General features: G+C 44.4%; 1 protein-coding gene across 1 annotated transcript in view; it reads left to right on the top strand.

The window, feature by feature from the left end:
* Positions 1–568: 568 nt before the first annotated feature.
* Positions 569–17,546, top strand: part of RtcB (RtcB RNA ligase) — a 77,867-nt gene continuing 60,889 nt past the window's right edge. The window contains exons 1-3 of the mRNA XM_069311864.1: positions 569–692; positions 5,659–5,779; positions 11,794–11,989. Of these exons, the coding sequence (XP_069167965.1) occupies positions 5,684–5,779; positions 11,794–11,989 (292 nt within the window). The 5' untranslated portion in view covers positions 569–692; positions 5,659–5,683. The remainder of the gene's footprint in view (positions 693–5,658; positions 5,780–11,793; positions 11,990–17,546) is intronic.

Genomic DNA, 17,546 nt, shown 5'->3' with positions numbered 1-17,546 from the left:
TTTTCAGGTTATTATTGTGTGTTATTAGTATCATCTTAACTCTTGTGGGTTGTGATGAGATCTGCCATTTATGTGTATTTTAGTCTGTGTTTGATAGGGTATTAGGTATGCTTAGGGGTGCCTTCTCGCCATGCCCTGTGGCTGGGGGGATTGGTGCCCTGAAGCTACATAAACACCCTATACCCCCCCGAAGTGGCAAGGGGAGTTAGGGGACAAGACTGAAAACTAAGTACTACCTAATTAACTCCATGTAACCTACCTTATCCCTAAATGTCAACCCATGTCTTACTATTTTAAACAATGCTGTTTATTGACCAACTCAACTTGCATAATTGCTATTTTCTGCATGTTCCCCCTTTTTTTTTTTTATTTTTTTCAACACAATTTATACTTTAAGCTCAATTACTATTAAATTTCAGTCTAAGTGTTTTTTTCCCCCCTCACTTTGTCCGAAACGCTATGGGTATTGTATGTACTAGCTCTATCTATAAATCCAACATTATGTTTGTAAATCATCTATATATGTACTTTTATTTAAATAAACATTTTGATTTTTTTTGTTTGAATATAGGGTGGATATATTATATTAAGTTGGGCATGACCGAAGTTGGGAGGCAGGAGGCGTGGAGAGCGTGTATCACTCAGCTGTCATCGCCACCCACTGCTCCTTCCACTCTTCTCGATACTCTTCCGTAAGTAAGAAGTCTCTCATTTACCTACGTCCTTTTGGAAATTAATCATAGAGCTAATAATTACAAGAGAGCTTCCTAACACGTATGGACACTTGTGAACTGTGGTACATCAGTCTTGTGTTACCCGGTGTTTGCTTGGGGGACTGATCCATCACATTCTAAACCTCACTCGTTCAACTACACATTCTCGCTGGTTTTGTTCTGTAGTGTTTTGAGGATTTAAATGTATTAATATTACAGTATGTTGACGGAGGGTACAGACGAGTCCAGATATAGAGTGACCCCAGACTTGAGTCGGCATCCACGGCAGTTTTGCTCATGACACGTTTCCTAATTGTTAAAACTATACTTATTAGGTTTGGCTTGGTTATGTAAACTTCAAATCACAGCAAGTAGTTTAGTTAATTTTTTTGAGTATTGACCCCACACCCATCCTGTCAGGAGTAGTGGAAAAAGTTGCAGAGGCATGTACTCGGGAACTTAATTCTGATAATTTTTTAGCTAAGCAAGTTACGACTTTGAGTTAGTTTAACATATATACCAATGTCTATTCAAATTATCAAATTAACATAACCATAACCCCAAGGAATATGGTTAAATCGTACGCAAGTAATTTGACAAAGCTCATTTTGTAATTGTTAAAACATTTGACACTGTCATAGCACTGCAAGCATGGAGACCTCATCTTCAGGACACATTCTATTATGCATATGAATTATATTTGCTTTCAAGAAAGTACATCACCGAGCAACAAAAACCATTTTAAAACTAAATCAACTCTTGTTCCACGAAGGGTTGAAAGCCACAAGGCTAACACTGCAAACCAGGCATGAGACGGCGGATCTCATCGAAATGTTCAAAATACTGAACGATTTAGAGGATGTTGATCCAGAGAACTTATTCAGAAGGTCAGATGTAATGAACAAGAAGCAATAAAAAGACAATACTCCTATCCAATAACAATATTGTGCTTTCAGCCTCTGACACTGAAAAAAAAAAAATCAAAATTCAAATGTTTATTCAGGTAAAGTACATACATACAATGGGTGGTACAAATATTGATGAATTTATAGATTGAGCTAGTGCATACAATGCCTAAAGCCATTATTACGCAAAGCGTTTCAGGCAGGAAAAACACTAACGACTAAAACTTAATACTAATTGAGATTGAAGTATAAAATGTGTTGAGAAAATATAAAAATAAAAAAGGAGGGAACATGGCAGACAAACAGCAAAAATACAATTTGGTTGACAGACAGCATTGTTTAAAAATAACACATGGGTTGACATTATAGGGGTAAGGTAGGTTACAGGGAGTCAATTAGGTAGTACTTAGTTTTTATCTTAAACTGGTTGAGAGAGGTACAGTCTTTAACATGATTGGGAAGGTCATTCCACACTCGAGGTCCCTTGATTTGTAGAGCATTTCTAGTTTGATTAAGTCTTACTCTTGGAATATCAAAAAGGTATTTGTTTCTGGTGTGGTGCTCATGGGTTCTGTTACAACCTTCAATGAAGCTTTTAAGGTCAGGATTGGCATTACAGTTCAGCGTTTTATATATATATAATACACATGAGAGGATGTGCAGTGACTTAATATCTAACATATTCAGTGATTTGAGTAGGGGTACCGAGTGCTGTCTGGGGCCAGAGTGGAATATTGTCCTAATAGCAGGTTTGTGTTGAGTAATTAGAGGACGTAAATGATTTTGGGTAGTAGAACCCCAAGCACAAATACCATAGTTCACTGCTATTGAATTCAATAGTTTCTTCTCATCCATTGGGTCATCACTTGCTAATGATATTACATCCTTCCGTACTAATGTTAAGGACTACCTCACAGGTAACTATCCAGAGTATCTGTATCTAACTCCCGCCAATTCCACTGATGTTAATGAGATAATTCTTTCTCTTAAAACAAAGTCAAGTGCCCTTGCTGAGATACTAACTCTAATTTACAAAAAAATCCAGATTTCTAGCTCCAGCCATTGCAATGCTCTACAACAAATCACTTGAACTCAAAACCTTTCTGGATATTCTAAAAAAGCGAGAGTAACCCCAGTCCATAAATGTGGCGATCTCGCTGATGTCAACAATTTCAGGCCTATATCAATTCTGCCAACCTTGTCAAAAATATTTAAAAAGCTAATCTATAAGCAGCTTTACTTTTATCTAGTTAAACTATTTAGCTCTTGCCAATATGGCTTCAGACCCCCTCCCCCCAAAAAAGGCACTAACGATGCCCTAATTAGTATGATTAACTTGATACATGCAGCTCTTGATAAAAATGAGTTCCCTGTTGGGTTATTTGTTGACCTATGTAAGGCATTTGACACTCAACCACTAATATCTTCTTAAATTACATCATTATGGAGTCAGAGGTCACTCCATCCAATACCTTTAGTCCTACCTTGGAGCCTCGTAGCCTGGTGGATAGCGCGCAGGACTCGTAATTCTGCGGCGCGGGTTCGATTCCCGCACGAGGCAGAAACAAATGGGCAAAGTTTCTTTCACCCTATGCCCCTGTTACCTAGCAGTAAAATAGGTACCTGGGTGTTAGTTAGCTGTCACGGGCTGCTTCCTGGGGGTGGAGGCCTGGTCGAGGACCGGGCCGCGGGGACACTAAAGCCCCGAAATCATCTCAAGATAACCTCAAGATAACCTACCTTAGTGATAGGCTCCAGTATGTTTGTGAATACAATGGGGCCTCGACTTACGATGCTAATCCGTTCCCAGAGACGGATCGGAAGTCGAAGCGAATTTTCCCATAAGAAATAAAGGGATTTGAATTAAGCCGTTCCCCACCCTCCAAAATATTAACATAAAAATACACTTTATACTGAATACAATGTTTTTTTCTAACTACAATACAATACCAAAGTTATTCTTATCTTTATGGAGGGCTCTTGATGGTGTAGGGAAGATGGTGATGGGGAGGAGGAGAGTTGTTACTGTTTGGAAGGGGAGTCCCCTTCCATTATCACATCAGGCAGTGATGTTTTCTTTGGGGTATTCTCTCTCTCCTACGTTTTGCCTGAATACCACTAGGACCTGGTTGTGGTTCAGTGCTTGTTTGTCTCACTACAAATTTGTCAAGAGACATTTGTTTTTCCATTCGTTTTAACATTTGTCTGTAATGATGCATCACTTTAGCACCCATAATGTCCTTTTTCTTAGCTTGTATGGTGGATATCGTTGACTGAGATGTGTTGTACTGCCTAGCCAGTTCACCTACCTGCACACCATCTTCATATTTACGAATGATCTCTTGTTTCTGCTCTATGGTCATTCTTACATGGGATCTCATATGTTGAGCCTTACCACTGACTTTCCTGGGACTCATGGTGTATTATATAATAATTACTTTAATGTTCAAAATGCAAAAAATCCCCACAAAAGCGGAATTTCTTATAGGCGCGATCGTCACTAAGCGGGTAGCTGTAGTAAACTGAGGCAGGTCGGACTGCGTGACCGGGAACCACGCGCTCGGCCGACCCGAACGTGTACCAACAAATATCGGATGTCGAGTCGCATTTTTTGATGAAATTTATATTGTAACTCGAAATTATCGTAAGTAGGGGCAATCGTATGTCAAGGTGCCACTGTAATTCCATTTCTCCTACACTCCCCATAAACATTGATGTTCCACAGGGCAACATACCTGCCCCTCTCCCCTTTCTCATCTGCATTAATTACCTTCCAAATGCCTCTCAATACCTCAATCCAATTTTATTTGCTGATGACACAACCTTCATTTTCTCCAGTCCAAACTCTCTTACTCTGAATGATAGTGAATACTGAGCTTAATAAAGTCCATCTTTGGCTAACTGCTAACACTCTCACCCGTAACATTGATAAAACCTTCTATATTTTGTTTGGTAATAAATCCTCAGATCAAATTAATCTAAGAATAAACAATATCCAAATTAGTAACAAAGTAGATGGTAAATTCCTTGGTGGGTTATTAGTGTCAGAGACTTCTGCACATGCTGTAAGGATTCTGTGCCACCTTTCTTCCTCTAATCCTGTCTGCAATGCTAATACATCTGGTGGAAGCTGATTACTGTGGTTGCTCTTTCTGCAAACCTGGTTGCCAGTATTTTGGCTTCCTATTGAGGATCCTTAGGCTCCTTGATAACAAGCTGAATTTCCAGGGCCACATTCAAAATATAGCACAAAAAAGTTTCTAAAACTGTTGGCATTCTTTCTAAGATGAGATATTATGTACCTCGCCCTGCTTTGGTGATGCTCTATTACTCTCTCATCTATCCTTATGTCAATTATGGTATTTGTGCTTGGGGTTCTACTACCCAAAATCATTTACGTCCTGTAATTACTCAACACAAATCTGCTATTAGAACAATAACAAACTCTGGCCACAGACAGCACTCTGCACCCTTACTTAAATCCTTGAATATGTTAGATATTAAGTCACTGCACATCCTCTCAACTGTTCTCTATATATTTAAAACTCTGAACTGTAATGTCAATCCTGACCTTAAATGCTTCCCAGAAGGTTGTAACAGAACCCATGGGCACCACACCAGAAACAAATACTATTTGATACTCAAAGAGTGCGCCTTAACCAAACTAGATATGCTCTGTAAATTAAGGGACCAAGAATGTGGAATGACCTCTCCAATCGTGTCAAAGGCTGTACCTCTCTCAACCCGTTAAAGAGAAAAACTAAGTACAGTACTACCTAATAAACACGATTTAATATACCTTTTACCCCCTAAATGTCAACCCATATCCTGATGTTTTCAAACACTGTTGACCAACTTGTATAACTGCTGTTTTCTGCCAAGCACGCACGCTCGCTCCGTTCCCTCTCTCTATCACTTGCCATTCACTAATTAATGTGAAATATTGTACTAAATTTTTTTTTACGGTATACAGTATTTCTATACTTTCTTTACAGTAACTGTTTGGCAAAATTATAATGTAGAAATTCTTTATTTTCCAGTTGAAATATATTGCTACAAGTAAAGATGGTTGTGCGTCAGTATAATGAAGAGCTGAAATTCCTTGAAAAATTGACTCCCAATAGTTGGCGCATCAAGAAGGGTTTCCAGCCAAATATGAATGTAAGTTTTTCTTAATTATTTTAAACGACCCATATATCAAAACCTTCATAGATTTTGTAGGTTTCTGGTTTCATGATGCCTTTTTCTGGCGGGAGCCCCGTCGGCTCCCGGGAGCTATCCAGGCTATCCAGTATATGTATATATTGGTATTAGCTTTCTGGCATCAGTCAATGTACATGGAGTTCTTGCCTACTGGGGACCACAAGCCAGAACCTGGCCCCCTCAGAGAGGCGCGAGGAGCAATGGCCTATAGAAACCCCCCCGTGTGGTTGGAAGCATTGTGTGTCCATCATCGACCGGGTCTGGCACTCGGAAAGGTAGGTGCCCCAAAACAAACCCCCAGTCGGGTGAAAATATTACTACCGAAAGCCGAATGAGTGAACAGAACTCCCCAAATAGAAACTTCCAACTTGCATGATGTTATCACGTTGCCGCGCCACTGTCTGGACAACCCCCCCCCCCACCCCTGGGAGGAGGAAGGGGGAGCCCCAGACCCTTGTCCCAGCGATCCACCCTTCAGTTCTTGGCTGATGTGGTACTGGCATATCGTGTGCCTGTGGTTCTGGAATTTGTTTGTTTCTGTGCCTTGTGGCGTGGACTGTATCTATGGGTGGTGTGCGAGCCGGAAGTAATATTCTTCAGTACTCGGGCTGCATGCGCTTAGGGTTTGCTTCCCTAGGTGCCCTATAAGTACTGCCCTTGGGGCTTGGGGCCACCTTCTACAAGTCACCTTGGGATCTACCTCCGCTGTGTCTTTAACTGCTCGGTACTTGGCTGCCCTTATTGTCAACTGGGGTTTTGGTTTGCCCTTGTTTGCCTCTGGGTAGGAGATAATTTTCGTCACTGGTAAGGGTGCAGGGTATAGCACAGCTAGTCATTACCTCTCATATCGGCTGGCTCTGTTCTGCCTGGGCATGTTGTCCTCTTGCGGGGTTTTCTTTTTGTTTTTGTTTCCTGGTGGGGGGGGGGGGTCTGCCTCTTGGTTGGTAGTGCCCTATTGATATTCGGTGGTCCTCCACTAGCCCCCCCGCGAGTGTACACGTTCCGAGGGTGCAGCCTGTAGCAGTTTGGTAGTTTTGGAGTGCAGGTTAGCTGTATCCTGCCTGGGCTTCCCTTAGCGTGTTAACTAGGATAAGGGGCCCTAGGGGAAACCCTGTGGGGGCTCTGTAGTCTGATGCGGCCCTTGAGTCCCCATTCGCTTTCTGCGAGGTTGATGGTGTGCTGTTCCCTTGTCTCAGGGTGACAATCGCCAGTTGTGCCTCCACCATGCTGCCTGTTAGGTTGGTGATTCTTTTGACCCGAAGTCATGAGAAGGTTGTTGTTTGTATGCGCTCCAGTTCACCCAAGCTACTGATCATGATATGGGGGTGCGAGTAGCTGAGGCATTGCATGCTAGGTTAAGGTTGCTGCAACATGATAGGCATACCAGCCTACTTTTCTCGTCCATCGAAAAAATATTTCTATAAATTCCATTTTTTAACCGAAATGGATGGGGATACTCTCAGATTGGCCTTAGCCTTATGACTCAGCCTTATTGGCGTGGAACAACGAGGAATGGCCAACAACAACAAGCATACCACATGTTCCCGACATAGATGCCAGCGCAGCTCCTCCTGCTGACGCGGCAGTTTCAACACCCGGGCCATCTGGTGCGAGGCGTCCTCTGTTCACCTCAACACCTCAAGCCCACTCATCAACCACAAATTCTGAAATGGACATTGAGGACATAGAACCAATTGATGTTTCTGATTTCATAGAAGATTCTACTACAAGTTTGGTGGTTCCTGTAGAAGACAATATTCCTCCAGTGCATCCAAGAAATACAAGAATTATAGATTCAGAACAACGTCTCAACTACAAGTTGACGCATGAACTCGTGCACTTGGCTAAAAAAAAGATGCCGTGTTTGTTTCAAGTCTGGCAAAAGGAGGGACGTGATATATGGATGTAAAACTTGTGATGTGGCACTGTGCCTTGCTACACAAGGTACCACCGAAGAAAGATATTTTGGGTGGAGAAAAAATAACCACCGGCAACAGCTTCACTCCACCTAAGAAACATCAGATGAGCAACTTCAGGATCAGAAGCCTGAAGATGGTGGAGTGAAGAAAAAATGCTCAACTGTTGATCTTCAATCAACATAGACAGGGTAAGTACACCTATTTGGAATTTTTTATCTATAAGAAGTTATATTATATACGTTTTGTAGAGAATTTATTTGCGAATTTTTTGGGACCAGAATGAATATTATATCACATAAACTTCTATGAGTAAAAAAAAAAAAAAAACACAAAGTATGTTTGGGGGTGTGGCAGGTGTGGCTCTGGGTGTGGCGGCCGTGTGGCAGTGGGTTCCCTTTAGCCGTTGATATATCCAACACGTGGGAAATATTTGTATGTGTTATGTATATGTCTGTGTAGGGAATTTTAATGCGATCACCGTCATACAAATTATAATATGTTTCAACAAGTATAAACATGACAAACATCAAACGAACGAAAACAATGCGTTCGTTTCTGCCGCGAACGCATACTGAGCGACGTGGTTCTATATTTGGCGCTTCTCTTACACATGCTTTGTACAAATGTTATACATTTCATCTTACAGAAAATTTTATTGCGAACACATTGGTATAAAAAAGAAATACGTACATAGAAAAGTAGGGTCAGGAAACGTATAAATGTAAACTTTCCAAGCATGATTTCCCCCCTGTGTTTTCGCCAGTGCGCTCGCGGCTAACTACTCTCCACTTCACACACTCTTGCGGGTGGGCAATTACCTATATTAAACATTCATATGCATATGTCCGTGTAGAGAATTTTATTGCGATTCCAATGATACCAAAATTAGCGATGTAGGACAACTGTAGGCTTCACAACCATTAAGAGAGTGGAAACATTTTGTTGCTGTTTGGTGCTCTCGGCGAGTGATCTGCATAGTTTTTTATTTGGTGTTGATACTCCTTATGCTTGGGCGGCATTTTATAGGTATGCTCTTATAGACAATTTCATTGCGAACACAGTGATACCAAATTTAAATACGTGCGCCTTCAATTATTGTCAGGACAGTCAAAAGAGTGTACACTTTTTCGGTCTTACCGCGTAGGCGCGCGAAGTGCCGAAAGCATCTGGGGTATTGATTTTTTTTGAGCGCCGAGAGCGCGAAAGTGTTAAATGCTCGTAAGGTGCGTCGGCCCTTTTGCGGTTCGTCCCGTTGGCGGGTCGATCGGGGGGAGGCTCGCTCTGTTTGCTCGTGCCTGGTCCCATGATTTGTGGGCCTTTCGGGTCGTCTCCTGTGGCCTGCGGTGGTGTTGGGTGGCTGCTGCTCCGTTTGGTGGGTTCGGGGCTGGCGGGGCAGGCCTCTTCTCCTGCGCTGTTGGGTCATATTGGAGTGGGTTCGCTTGGGGGTGGTCGAAACGTCCTCGTCCCTTAGGTGGGTTTCCCGCTTGTTTCCAGTCCCGAAACAGGACTGTGTGGACCTCCTGTTCATACTGAACTTGTCCTGTCTGAACCCGTGGGTTTATTGCCCCTCCTTTTGGACGACTACTCTGTCCCAGGTCCGTCTTCTGTTGGAGCTGGACTCTTCAATGATGTCCCTGGACCTCAAGGACGCATATTGGCACATTCTGATTCATCCGAGGTTCAGGAACTGGCTTGAGTTTTGTTGTGAGGCATCAGGATTACCGCTTTCGTTGCCTTCCATTCGGCTTGTATCTGGCGCCTCGCATTTTCACACGCCGTATTTTGTCAGGGGTTTGTGGCCCACCTCCTTCTGTTAGGCCAGAACCCAAACACCTATCTCGATGACTGGCTGGTTTGGCCTCCTAGCCAGTCCTCGTGTCTGCTCGCCAGGGATTTGATTCTTTCCCAGCCTGCCGGGTTCAGGTTCCTGATAAACTGGTGGAAGTCCCATCTGGTTCCCCCTCGGGTTCGGTCTTGGCTGGGTCTTGTGTGGGACACTCGGACCGCTTCCTTGTCTCTTCCTCCCGCTGCTCTTCTTTGGCTGCGTTACTGCCTTTGTCTGTTCCTAAGGGACTCCTGGGTCAAGCGGCAATTGCTCGAGGATTTGTGTGGTAGCCTGAACTTTGCCATGATGGCCGACGAAGTTTCGTCAGCTGTTCTGGTTCCTTCGGGGACATCCCTTCAGCCTCTCACAATGGCTGGCTTTGGCCCCTGGGGGCTTTGCATCGCTTGCTGCATTGCCGGCTTTCTCTTCGGGTTTTTCGAGGTTCATTGCCTTGGCGCCTACCTGAGCCCTCGCTCGATGTGTTCTCGGACGTGTCGTCTCTTGGCTGACGCTTTGTGGAAAGTGCTCACCAAGCCGGCCAGGGACGGTGGGATCTGTCCTTCAGTCAGGCTCACAGCATGGTGCGAGAGTTCGCGGTTGCGTGGGTGTCACTCCAGAGGATTCGTGTCACTCGCGGATCAACGATCTGGCTTCATTCGGACTGTTCCCCGGTGGTTCATTGTCTGAACCTCGGGGGTGCGATGTGGTCCTTGGCATTTTGGGGCTTTATATTGTCAGGCTTTGGTGTAGGCAAATTATTCTGGTCCCTAAACTGCCTTCTCGGCCATGTGGAAGGAGCAACCTTCGAAGCCCAAACACAATGAAACACCAGATCCAGGTCCCCAAAATAGGACCTGGAAAAAGAAACATGGGCAAGATGGAAAACAGGTGGAAAACTCACGAATTGCCCTAATTCTGAATCAAGAAAACACAAGATGGCCAACATGGGCATCCCGTCAACACCACACCATAACATAACAGAACCGTAAAACTGTAGCTGGCTGATTAGCCCATGACACAAATGATACCAGTATATGTAGGGTTGGGTAGGGCCAGAGAGGACTGAGATGGGGAGGAGTGTATAGGAGGAGAGTGGGACACCCCTAAAGGATGGGGACCCCTTCCCAAACTGGATGGAAGCAGAGTCAAAACAGACAGTGAATAATATTTGCAGGCTTCACTGATGCAGAGATTATCCACCCAATTAGATGGCAAAGTAGAGGTAGTAAGAGTGACAATCACTATGCAATAAGGCCAAGGCACATACTTTAAACTTGCAACTTGGAAGGGCAAGCTCAGAAGGCCAGCCAATCGTGGCCCAGGATTCACCAAGCAGTAATGCAAGTGCTTACGAACCTGTACATCTTTTCTCAGTCGTTGGCGATTTTGTTTACATCTATTAAATAGTTTGAGCAGTGAAGTACTAGGAGGCTGTTTATAATAATAACAAAATTTGATTGGAAAGTTTTGGTGCTCGTAAACTGTTTAATAAATGCAAACAAAGCCGCTAAATATTGACTGTACAGGTTCATAAGTACTTGTGTAACTACTCAATGAATCCTGGCCCTGAACTCTACTGAAGACTGCCAGAATCTTGCCAGTTTCCAAAGATAAAAGGTAAGCAGGAACACCGGGTACAACGGGCTACTCACTGAACAGAACAACTAACACTGAATGTGGCTTCCGGATAAATGGGACTGTGAAGGTTGCAAATTTCACTGTGAAACAAACATTCTAACTCCTGTGTGACTCCTCAAGGAAGAATAACCCAGACCACCCCCACCCCTACCCCTGTGCACAGAGCTTCATAGAGGAATCAAAGACCCATGTACTGCCTAGGGTGGGGACCCTCCACAGAAGGAGTTTTTTGGGGATGGCAACCTGAACCCACCAAGGAAGACAACCCTGTCTGATCTAGTGATCTAGTGGCCTGAGTGATCTAGTCTCCTCGGCTCCTTGCATCTATAGAGGGAACATATTTTGGCGTCTGGTCTGCAGTAGGCTCATAATAACTTGCAAGGGTTTGGTATGACTCAAACTGGGAGTAGTTTTCCAGGTGGCCAGCAAGAGGGAGCCACCATAGGAGCCCAGTTTGAAAACCCTTCTTTGAGTTAATTTTTTAATCGAAAATATAGGGCAAGTAACTTGAGAATATGCAAGAATATTGCCCAATTGTTGACTTTTATTTTAAATACTGTAATATATATGTTAATTTTCTATCTTTGCAGGTAGAAGGGATATTTTATGTAAATGACCATCTTGAAAAATTAATGTTTGACGAGTTGAGGAATGCTTGCCGTCCAGGATCAATTGGAGGCTTTTTACCTGGTATGAAGCAGATTGCAAATGTTGCTGCTCTTCCTGGCATTGTTGGAAAATCTGTTGGTTTGCCTGATGTTCACTCAGGATATGGCTTTGCTATTGGTAAGTTTTTAATTATCATTGTTTTTTAATTATCTTGTTAAATATATTGAGAAATGTTTTTTGTTTTTAATGAGTGAATGAATGAACTTTGCTTCTATGTGACAATTCACAAGACATTACACATCTGGTGTTATGAAGTAGTGGTAGGACGAGCTGCACGAAGTAGTGGTAGGACGAGCTGCACGAAGTAGTGGTAGGACGAGCTGCACGAAGTAGTGGGAGGACGAGCTGCACGAAGTAGTGGGAGGACGAGCTGCACGAAGTAGTGGGAGGACGAGCTGCACGAAGTAGTGGGAGGACGAGCTACACGAAGTATTTTGGGGAGGGGGGGGGGTTGCTGCACGAAGTATTTTGGGGAGGGGGGGGGTTGCTGCACGAAGTAGTGGGTGATGCATTTTTACCTGATGCATTAATTACCCCCCCCCTCAACATCCATGTTTCATCATATTACTTCTTAAATTTGTATATGGAATGGGCTTCAACATTTTCCTAGAGTGCATTCCACATGCCTACCACCCATACAGTGAGTGAGAACTTTCTTTCTACAATTCAGTTGCATGTCCAGTTTCCACTGATGTCCCCTTGTCCTACCTCCTTTTTTTTTCTTTTTTTTTTTTTAGGCTGTCTTTGTCTACTATGTCTTTTCCCCTCAGGATTTTGCTGTGAAATCAGGACCAGATGGATGAATTTGATCCTAACTATTGAGTATGGTTCCTCTTTTGTTTCCTGGATATGGTACAGTACAAGGTCTCAGCTTCATTCTGTGTGGCAGACAACTTCTTATTTTGCAGATGAGGAGTCACAATAACGTGGGAGTAATATGTTGACCAAACCACACACTAGAAAGTGAAGGGACGACGACGTTTCGGTCCGTCCTGGACCATTCTCAAGTCGATTGTGATGAGGAAAGGAGTCGAGGCAATAAATAGGCAAGAGAGAGATGAGGAGAAGAGAATCTTAGAGGAAGAAAAAGCAAGGCAGAAGGTACACAAGGTAAGGTGTAATAAGGGAATAATAATAGGACTAAGAACATAAGAACAAAAGTAACTGCAGAAAGCCTATTGGCCCATATGAGGCAGCTCCTATTTATATTCTGGCAGCTTCTATTAATACTCGTCTCTCTCTCTGGCTTCACTATGCTGATGACATCTTTGCTTTATGGCCTCATGACCTTGGTCTTTTCCAGCCTTTCTCTCCTCTCGTAACAATCTGGCTCCTTCTATCCATTTCAAAGTTGAATGGGAATCTAATTCCCTCCTTCCTTTTCTTGACGTTCACGTTCACAGCTCTGTGACCGGGTTCTGTCTTTGTCTACCGCAAACCCATGCATAGTGGCATGTACATTCACTTCTTTTCCTACCATCCTCCTGTTAAGAAAAGTGTCCTCGTCTCTCTCTCCCTCTGTGCTCTACGCATCAGTGACCCTCAGTTTCTTGATTCTGAAATCGCCTTTATCTACAAATCATTCTCTCGCCTTGGTTACCCTTTGCATTTTATCAACTGTGCCTATTCTCAAGCTAAACAAAAAAAATTTTCATCCTAAACCTGCTTCCAACACTAGTAGCTAGCACTGTGCTCTGCCTTCCCTTCATATCTGAACTCAAAACTTTTACCAATACCTTTCGTCCTCTTGACATTAAGCTCGCCTTTCGACAAATTAACACACTTCATAGCAATCTAATTCACACTGCCCTGCTTCTAATGCTGCTGGTGTCTACTCTTATTTCATGTTCGTCTTGTCCTCTCCAATACTTTGGTGAAACTGGCCGTACACTTAATGAAAGACTTTAAGAACACAAAAGAAGTGTTAAGTCTGCAGACAAACAATGCTCTCTTCTGTCATCCTAGTGATTCTAATCATTCTATTGATTGGTCTTCCTCCAAAATAATCTTTGTTGCCTCTACTTTACGCAGCTGCCGTCTTGTTGAATCGGCTCTAATACACGAACATGAACTTGAGTCCTGTCTTTGTTGCTGTTTACTCTTTCCTTTCACAGGTATATATGCAAATGCTCTAAACTTTCTAACAAATGTGACCTAACATAAGCTTACCCTTCCATTCTCTTTTCTTCTCCTTCCTTCTTTCTTTTTCTTCCCTTGTTTTCTCTTACGATCCCTTACTTTTTACTATCCCCTGCTTATTGGCTTGGTATAAATAGGAGCTGCCTCGTATAGGCTAATAGACCTTCTGCAGTTACCTTTGTTCTTATGTTCTTATTCCTATTACTATCCCTTTTATTACACCTTACTGTGCGTACCTTTTGCCTTGCTTTTTCTTAAGATTCTCTTCTCCTCATCTTTCTCTTGCCTATTTATTGCCTTGACTCCTGTCCTCATCACAATCGACTTGAGAATGGTCCAGGACAGGACCGAAATGTCGTCATCCCTTCATTTTCTAGTGTGTGGTTTGGACAACTTCTTATTTTCTTTGGACAAGGGAAAGCTTTTTTGACATACAGGCAGTTGAATGAAAGGAAGCACCCTGGTTTTTAAGGTCTTGCTTTGGGGTTTTTCAGTCTCGGCTGTCAAGGGCTCTATTTGTTCCTGCCTTTTCTACAAAAGGTACATGACATCTCTGCTTTAAAGTGCCCAAGTTGTCTCGAGTATTGATTGTGGTGGACTACAAAACTCATTCACGTGATGGGGTTTTTCTATTCCTGAGAGATGCAAGCGATATTCATTGAGCAGTTACCAGTTGATCTTGATCTGGGGATTCTTGCTCCTTGATCTTGTTGTCTACTGCTGTAGCTGCAGGAGTAGTTCCCAAGCTGCTTGCTTTACTCCATATGGTGTGGTGACAAGTGACACCAGTTGGCAGGCATAAGGGACTGTGTCAGCTGTCTGTTTAGGGTTCTCTTCACTTTTAGTCATGGGGTGGTAGTTTTGTTTTTTCTTGGGGGAGCCCCAACGGCTCCCTGGAGCTATCCATGGCTGATATGGATACCCTAACTGCTTTGCATTAGTCGATGTGGGTGGAGTTCTAGGCCTACCGGGAACCACGAGCCAGAACCTGGCCCCCTCGGAGAGGCACGGGGAGCAATGGCCCATAGAATTGCACATGTGATTTGGAGCATTCTATATCTGCCATCGACTGGGACAGGCACCCAGAAAGGTAAGCGCCACAAAACAAACCCTCTATTCTGGTTAACAACAAAATTCGACAAACGAGTGGACAGAACTCCCCAAGAAAAACGAATTAACAAGCATGACGTCACAATGAGCCGCGCTGCATGTCTGCGCAGCTCCCCCCCTCCCCGGGAGGGGGAAGGGGAAGCCCCAGACCCACACGCTGGCGATCCCCGCCCCAGTCCCGAGGCTGGATATCAAAACCGCGAAAAAAACGCCGACCGGAGGGCGGGAGGGTGCCGGGGAGCCTCCGGGACTCGCCCAGAAAATGGCGTTTCATTACATTCAACGCTGGTTTTCTGGGGGGAGCCCCTACGGCTTCCCGGAGCTATTTCACCAAAGACTACCCAAGAAAACAAGGGGACATACCCGGGAGGCGGACAGTGCACCACTCCTCAACACGAAGTCGAGACAAGAACCCAAGGACCCCTTCGGAAAGCAGCAGGCACATCTTTCGCCAGAAAAAGGGAGACAGCTGCAGACGAAGAAACCTATGACCACGACCATAGGAGCAAAAACTACTGCGCTTGAGAAGAGCATGAAGCTCTGCCACATGTGCCAGGCGTTGCTGTGGCTGTGGTCCCGCCTTGGCCTGTTTCTGGGGAGGGGGGGGTCCCCGGTCACTCAGCAGTTGCTCAAGCAGTTGTGCGGGAGTTTGAACTTCGCCATGCTGGTCTACTCGCTGGGTCGGGTTTTGCTACGGCGTCTACTCTGGTTCCTTCAGGACTGCCCCTTCCGCTTCTCTTGCGATTGCTGGGTTCATCCTCTGGGGGCCTTGCATCAGTTGCTGCACCGCTGGCTTTCTCTTCGGGGTTTTTCGAGGTTCAGTGCCTTGGCGCCTACCCAAACGCTTGATGTATTCACGGACGCGTCGTCTATCAGCTTGGGCTTTGTGACCAGTGCTCACCAAGCCAGCCAGGGACAGTGGGGTTTATACTTTTGTTGGGCTCGCAGCACAGTGCAGGATTTTCGCAGGGGTTTGGCTTTCGCTTCGGAGGGTTCAAGTCACTCTGGGTTCGACCATCTGGCTCCATTCGGACTCCAATGATTCATTACCTGAACTGCAGGGGTTCTCTTCTGTCCTTGCCTCTTTGGGGATGGTCACTTCGAATGGCTCGTCTGCTGACTTCTCAGGGTTTGGCTCTTAGTGGGTTTCATATCCAGGGAGTGTCCAACGTCCTGACGGATGGCCTGTCTCGGTTCATTCCTCTGTCCACGGAATGGACGATCTACGCCGACAACATTTTTTGGCTCTGCCAGATAATACGATCGATTTCAGCGTCTCCCGATCTATGTGGCACCCTTCCCCGACTGCAAGGCTGTCGTGGTAGATGCCTTTTGGTAGGACTGGTCGAAGTGGGATTACCTGTACATACATGTGCAACCCCCTACCACCTCCCCTGGGAGGGGGGAAGGGGAAGCCACAGACCCCCCACACCGCCGATTCAACTTGGCTGATGTGATACTGGCTGGTCAGGTGCCTCTGGCTCCGGTTTTTTCAGTTACTGTACTGTGCCTTGTGGCATGGTCTGTCTCTACAGGTAGTGTGTCAGCCAGATGTAATATTCAACAGTACTCGGGCTGCATGTTCCTAGGGTTTCCTTCCCTAAGTGCCCAGTGAGTACTGCCCTTGGGGCTCAGGGGCCTCCTTCCACAAGTCACCTTGGGATCTACCTCCGCTGTCTTTTTTCCTGCTCGGTACTTGGCCGCCCTTAATCAGCTGGGGTCGTGTTGCCCTTGTTTGTCTCTGGGTAGGAGGTAGTTTTTGTCACTGGTAGGGGCACAGGGTACTGCACAGTTAGTTTTCACCTATTTTCTCACCCAGAAAATGGAAGTTTCGTTACATTCAGCGCTGGTTTTTTGCAGTGGGTGCATTTTGCCAGACAGTTATCAGTGATCTTGTATGCACTTTTCTCCCATGCTGCCTTATCCTGTGCTTGACATGTTGGAGACCTTTGCAGGCTACATCCTTCGGAATCCATGTGGCCAGTTCAGCCTTTGTTCCCAGCTCTTCTGGCTTGTTGTCCCACTCCAGTCTCTTTTTCCAAGGTTCTTTCCTAGAAGATCAACAGCCTGCCTTGATTGTTAAAAGCTTTTCTGATGTTCATATACTGTATGGCATTTTTAGGCCTTGGTTACTAAACTTCATTTTTTTTTAATTTTTCATCAAATTTTTATAGTTTACAGAAATATAACTACTCTTTTTGTATTATTAAAAGTAGATTCTCTTTATTCCACTTTGTGATATACTGTATGATGTAAAAATTTGTCTACTGGTCACAAACAAATTGAAAATGTAATATTTAATGGGGGGGAGCCCCTTTGCTTTCCCGGAGCTAACCGGGCTGATATGAATGTATTAGACCCTGGCATCAGTGAATGCACATGCAGTTCTAGGCCTACCAGGGACCACAAGCCAGAACCTGCCCTT

The sequence above is a fragment of the Procambarus clarkii genome, chromosome 70 (assembly GCF_040958095.1).
Source record: "Procambarus clarkii isolate CNS0578487 chromosome 70, FALCON_Pclarkii_2.0, whole genome shotgun sequence".
Lineage (NCBI taxonomy): Eukaryota > Metazoa > Arthropoda > Malacostraca > Decapoda > Cambaridae > Procambarus > Procambarus clarkii.
This window is presented reverse-complemented; position numbering and strand designations above follow the sequence as displayed.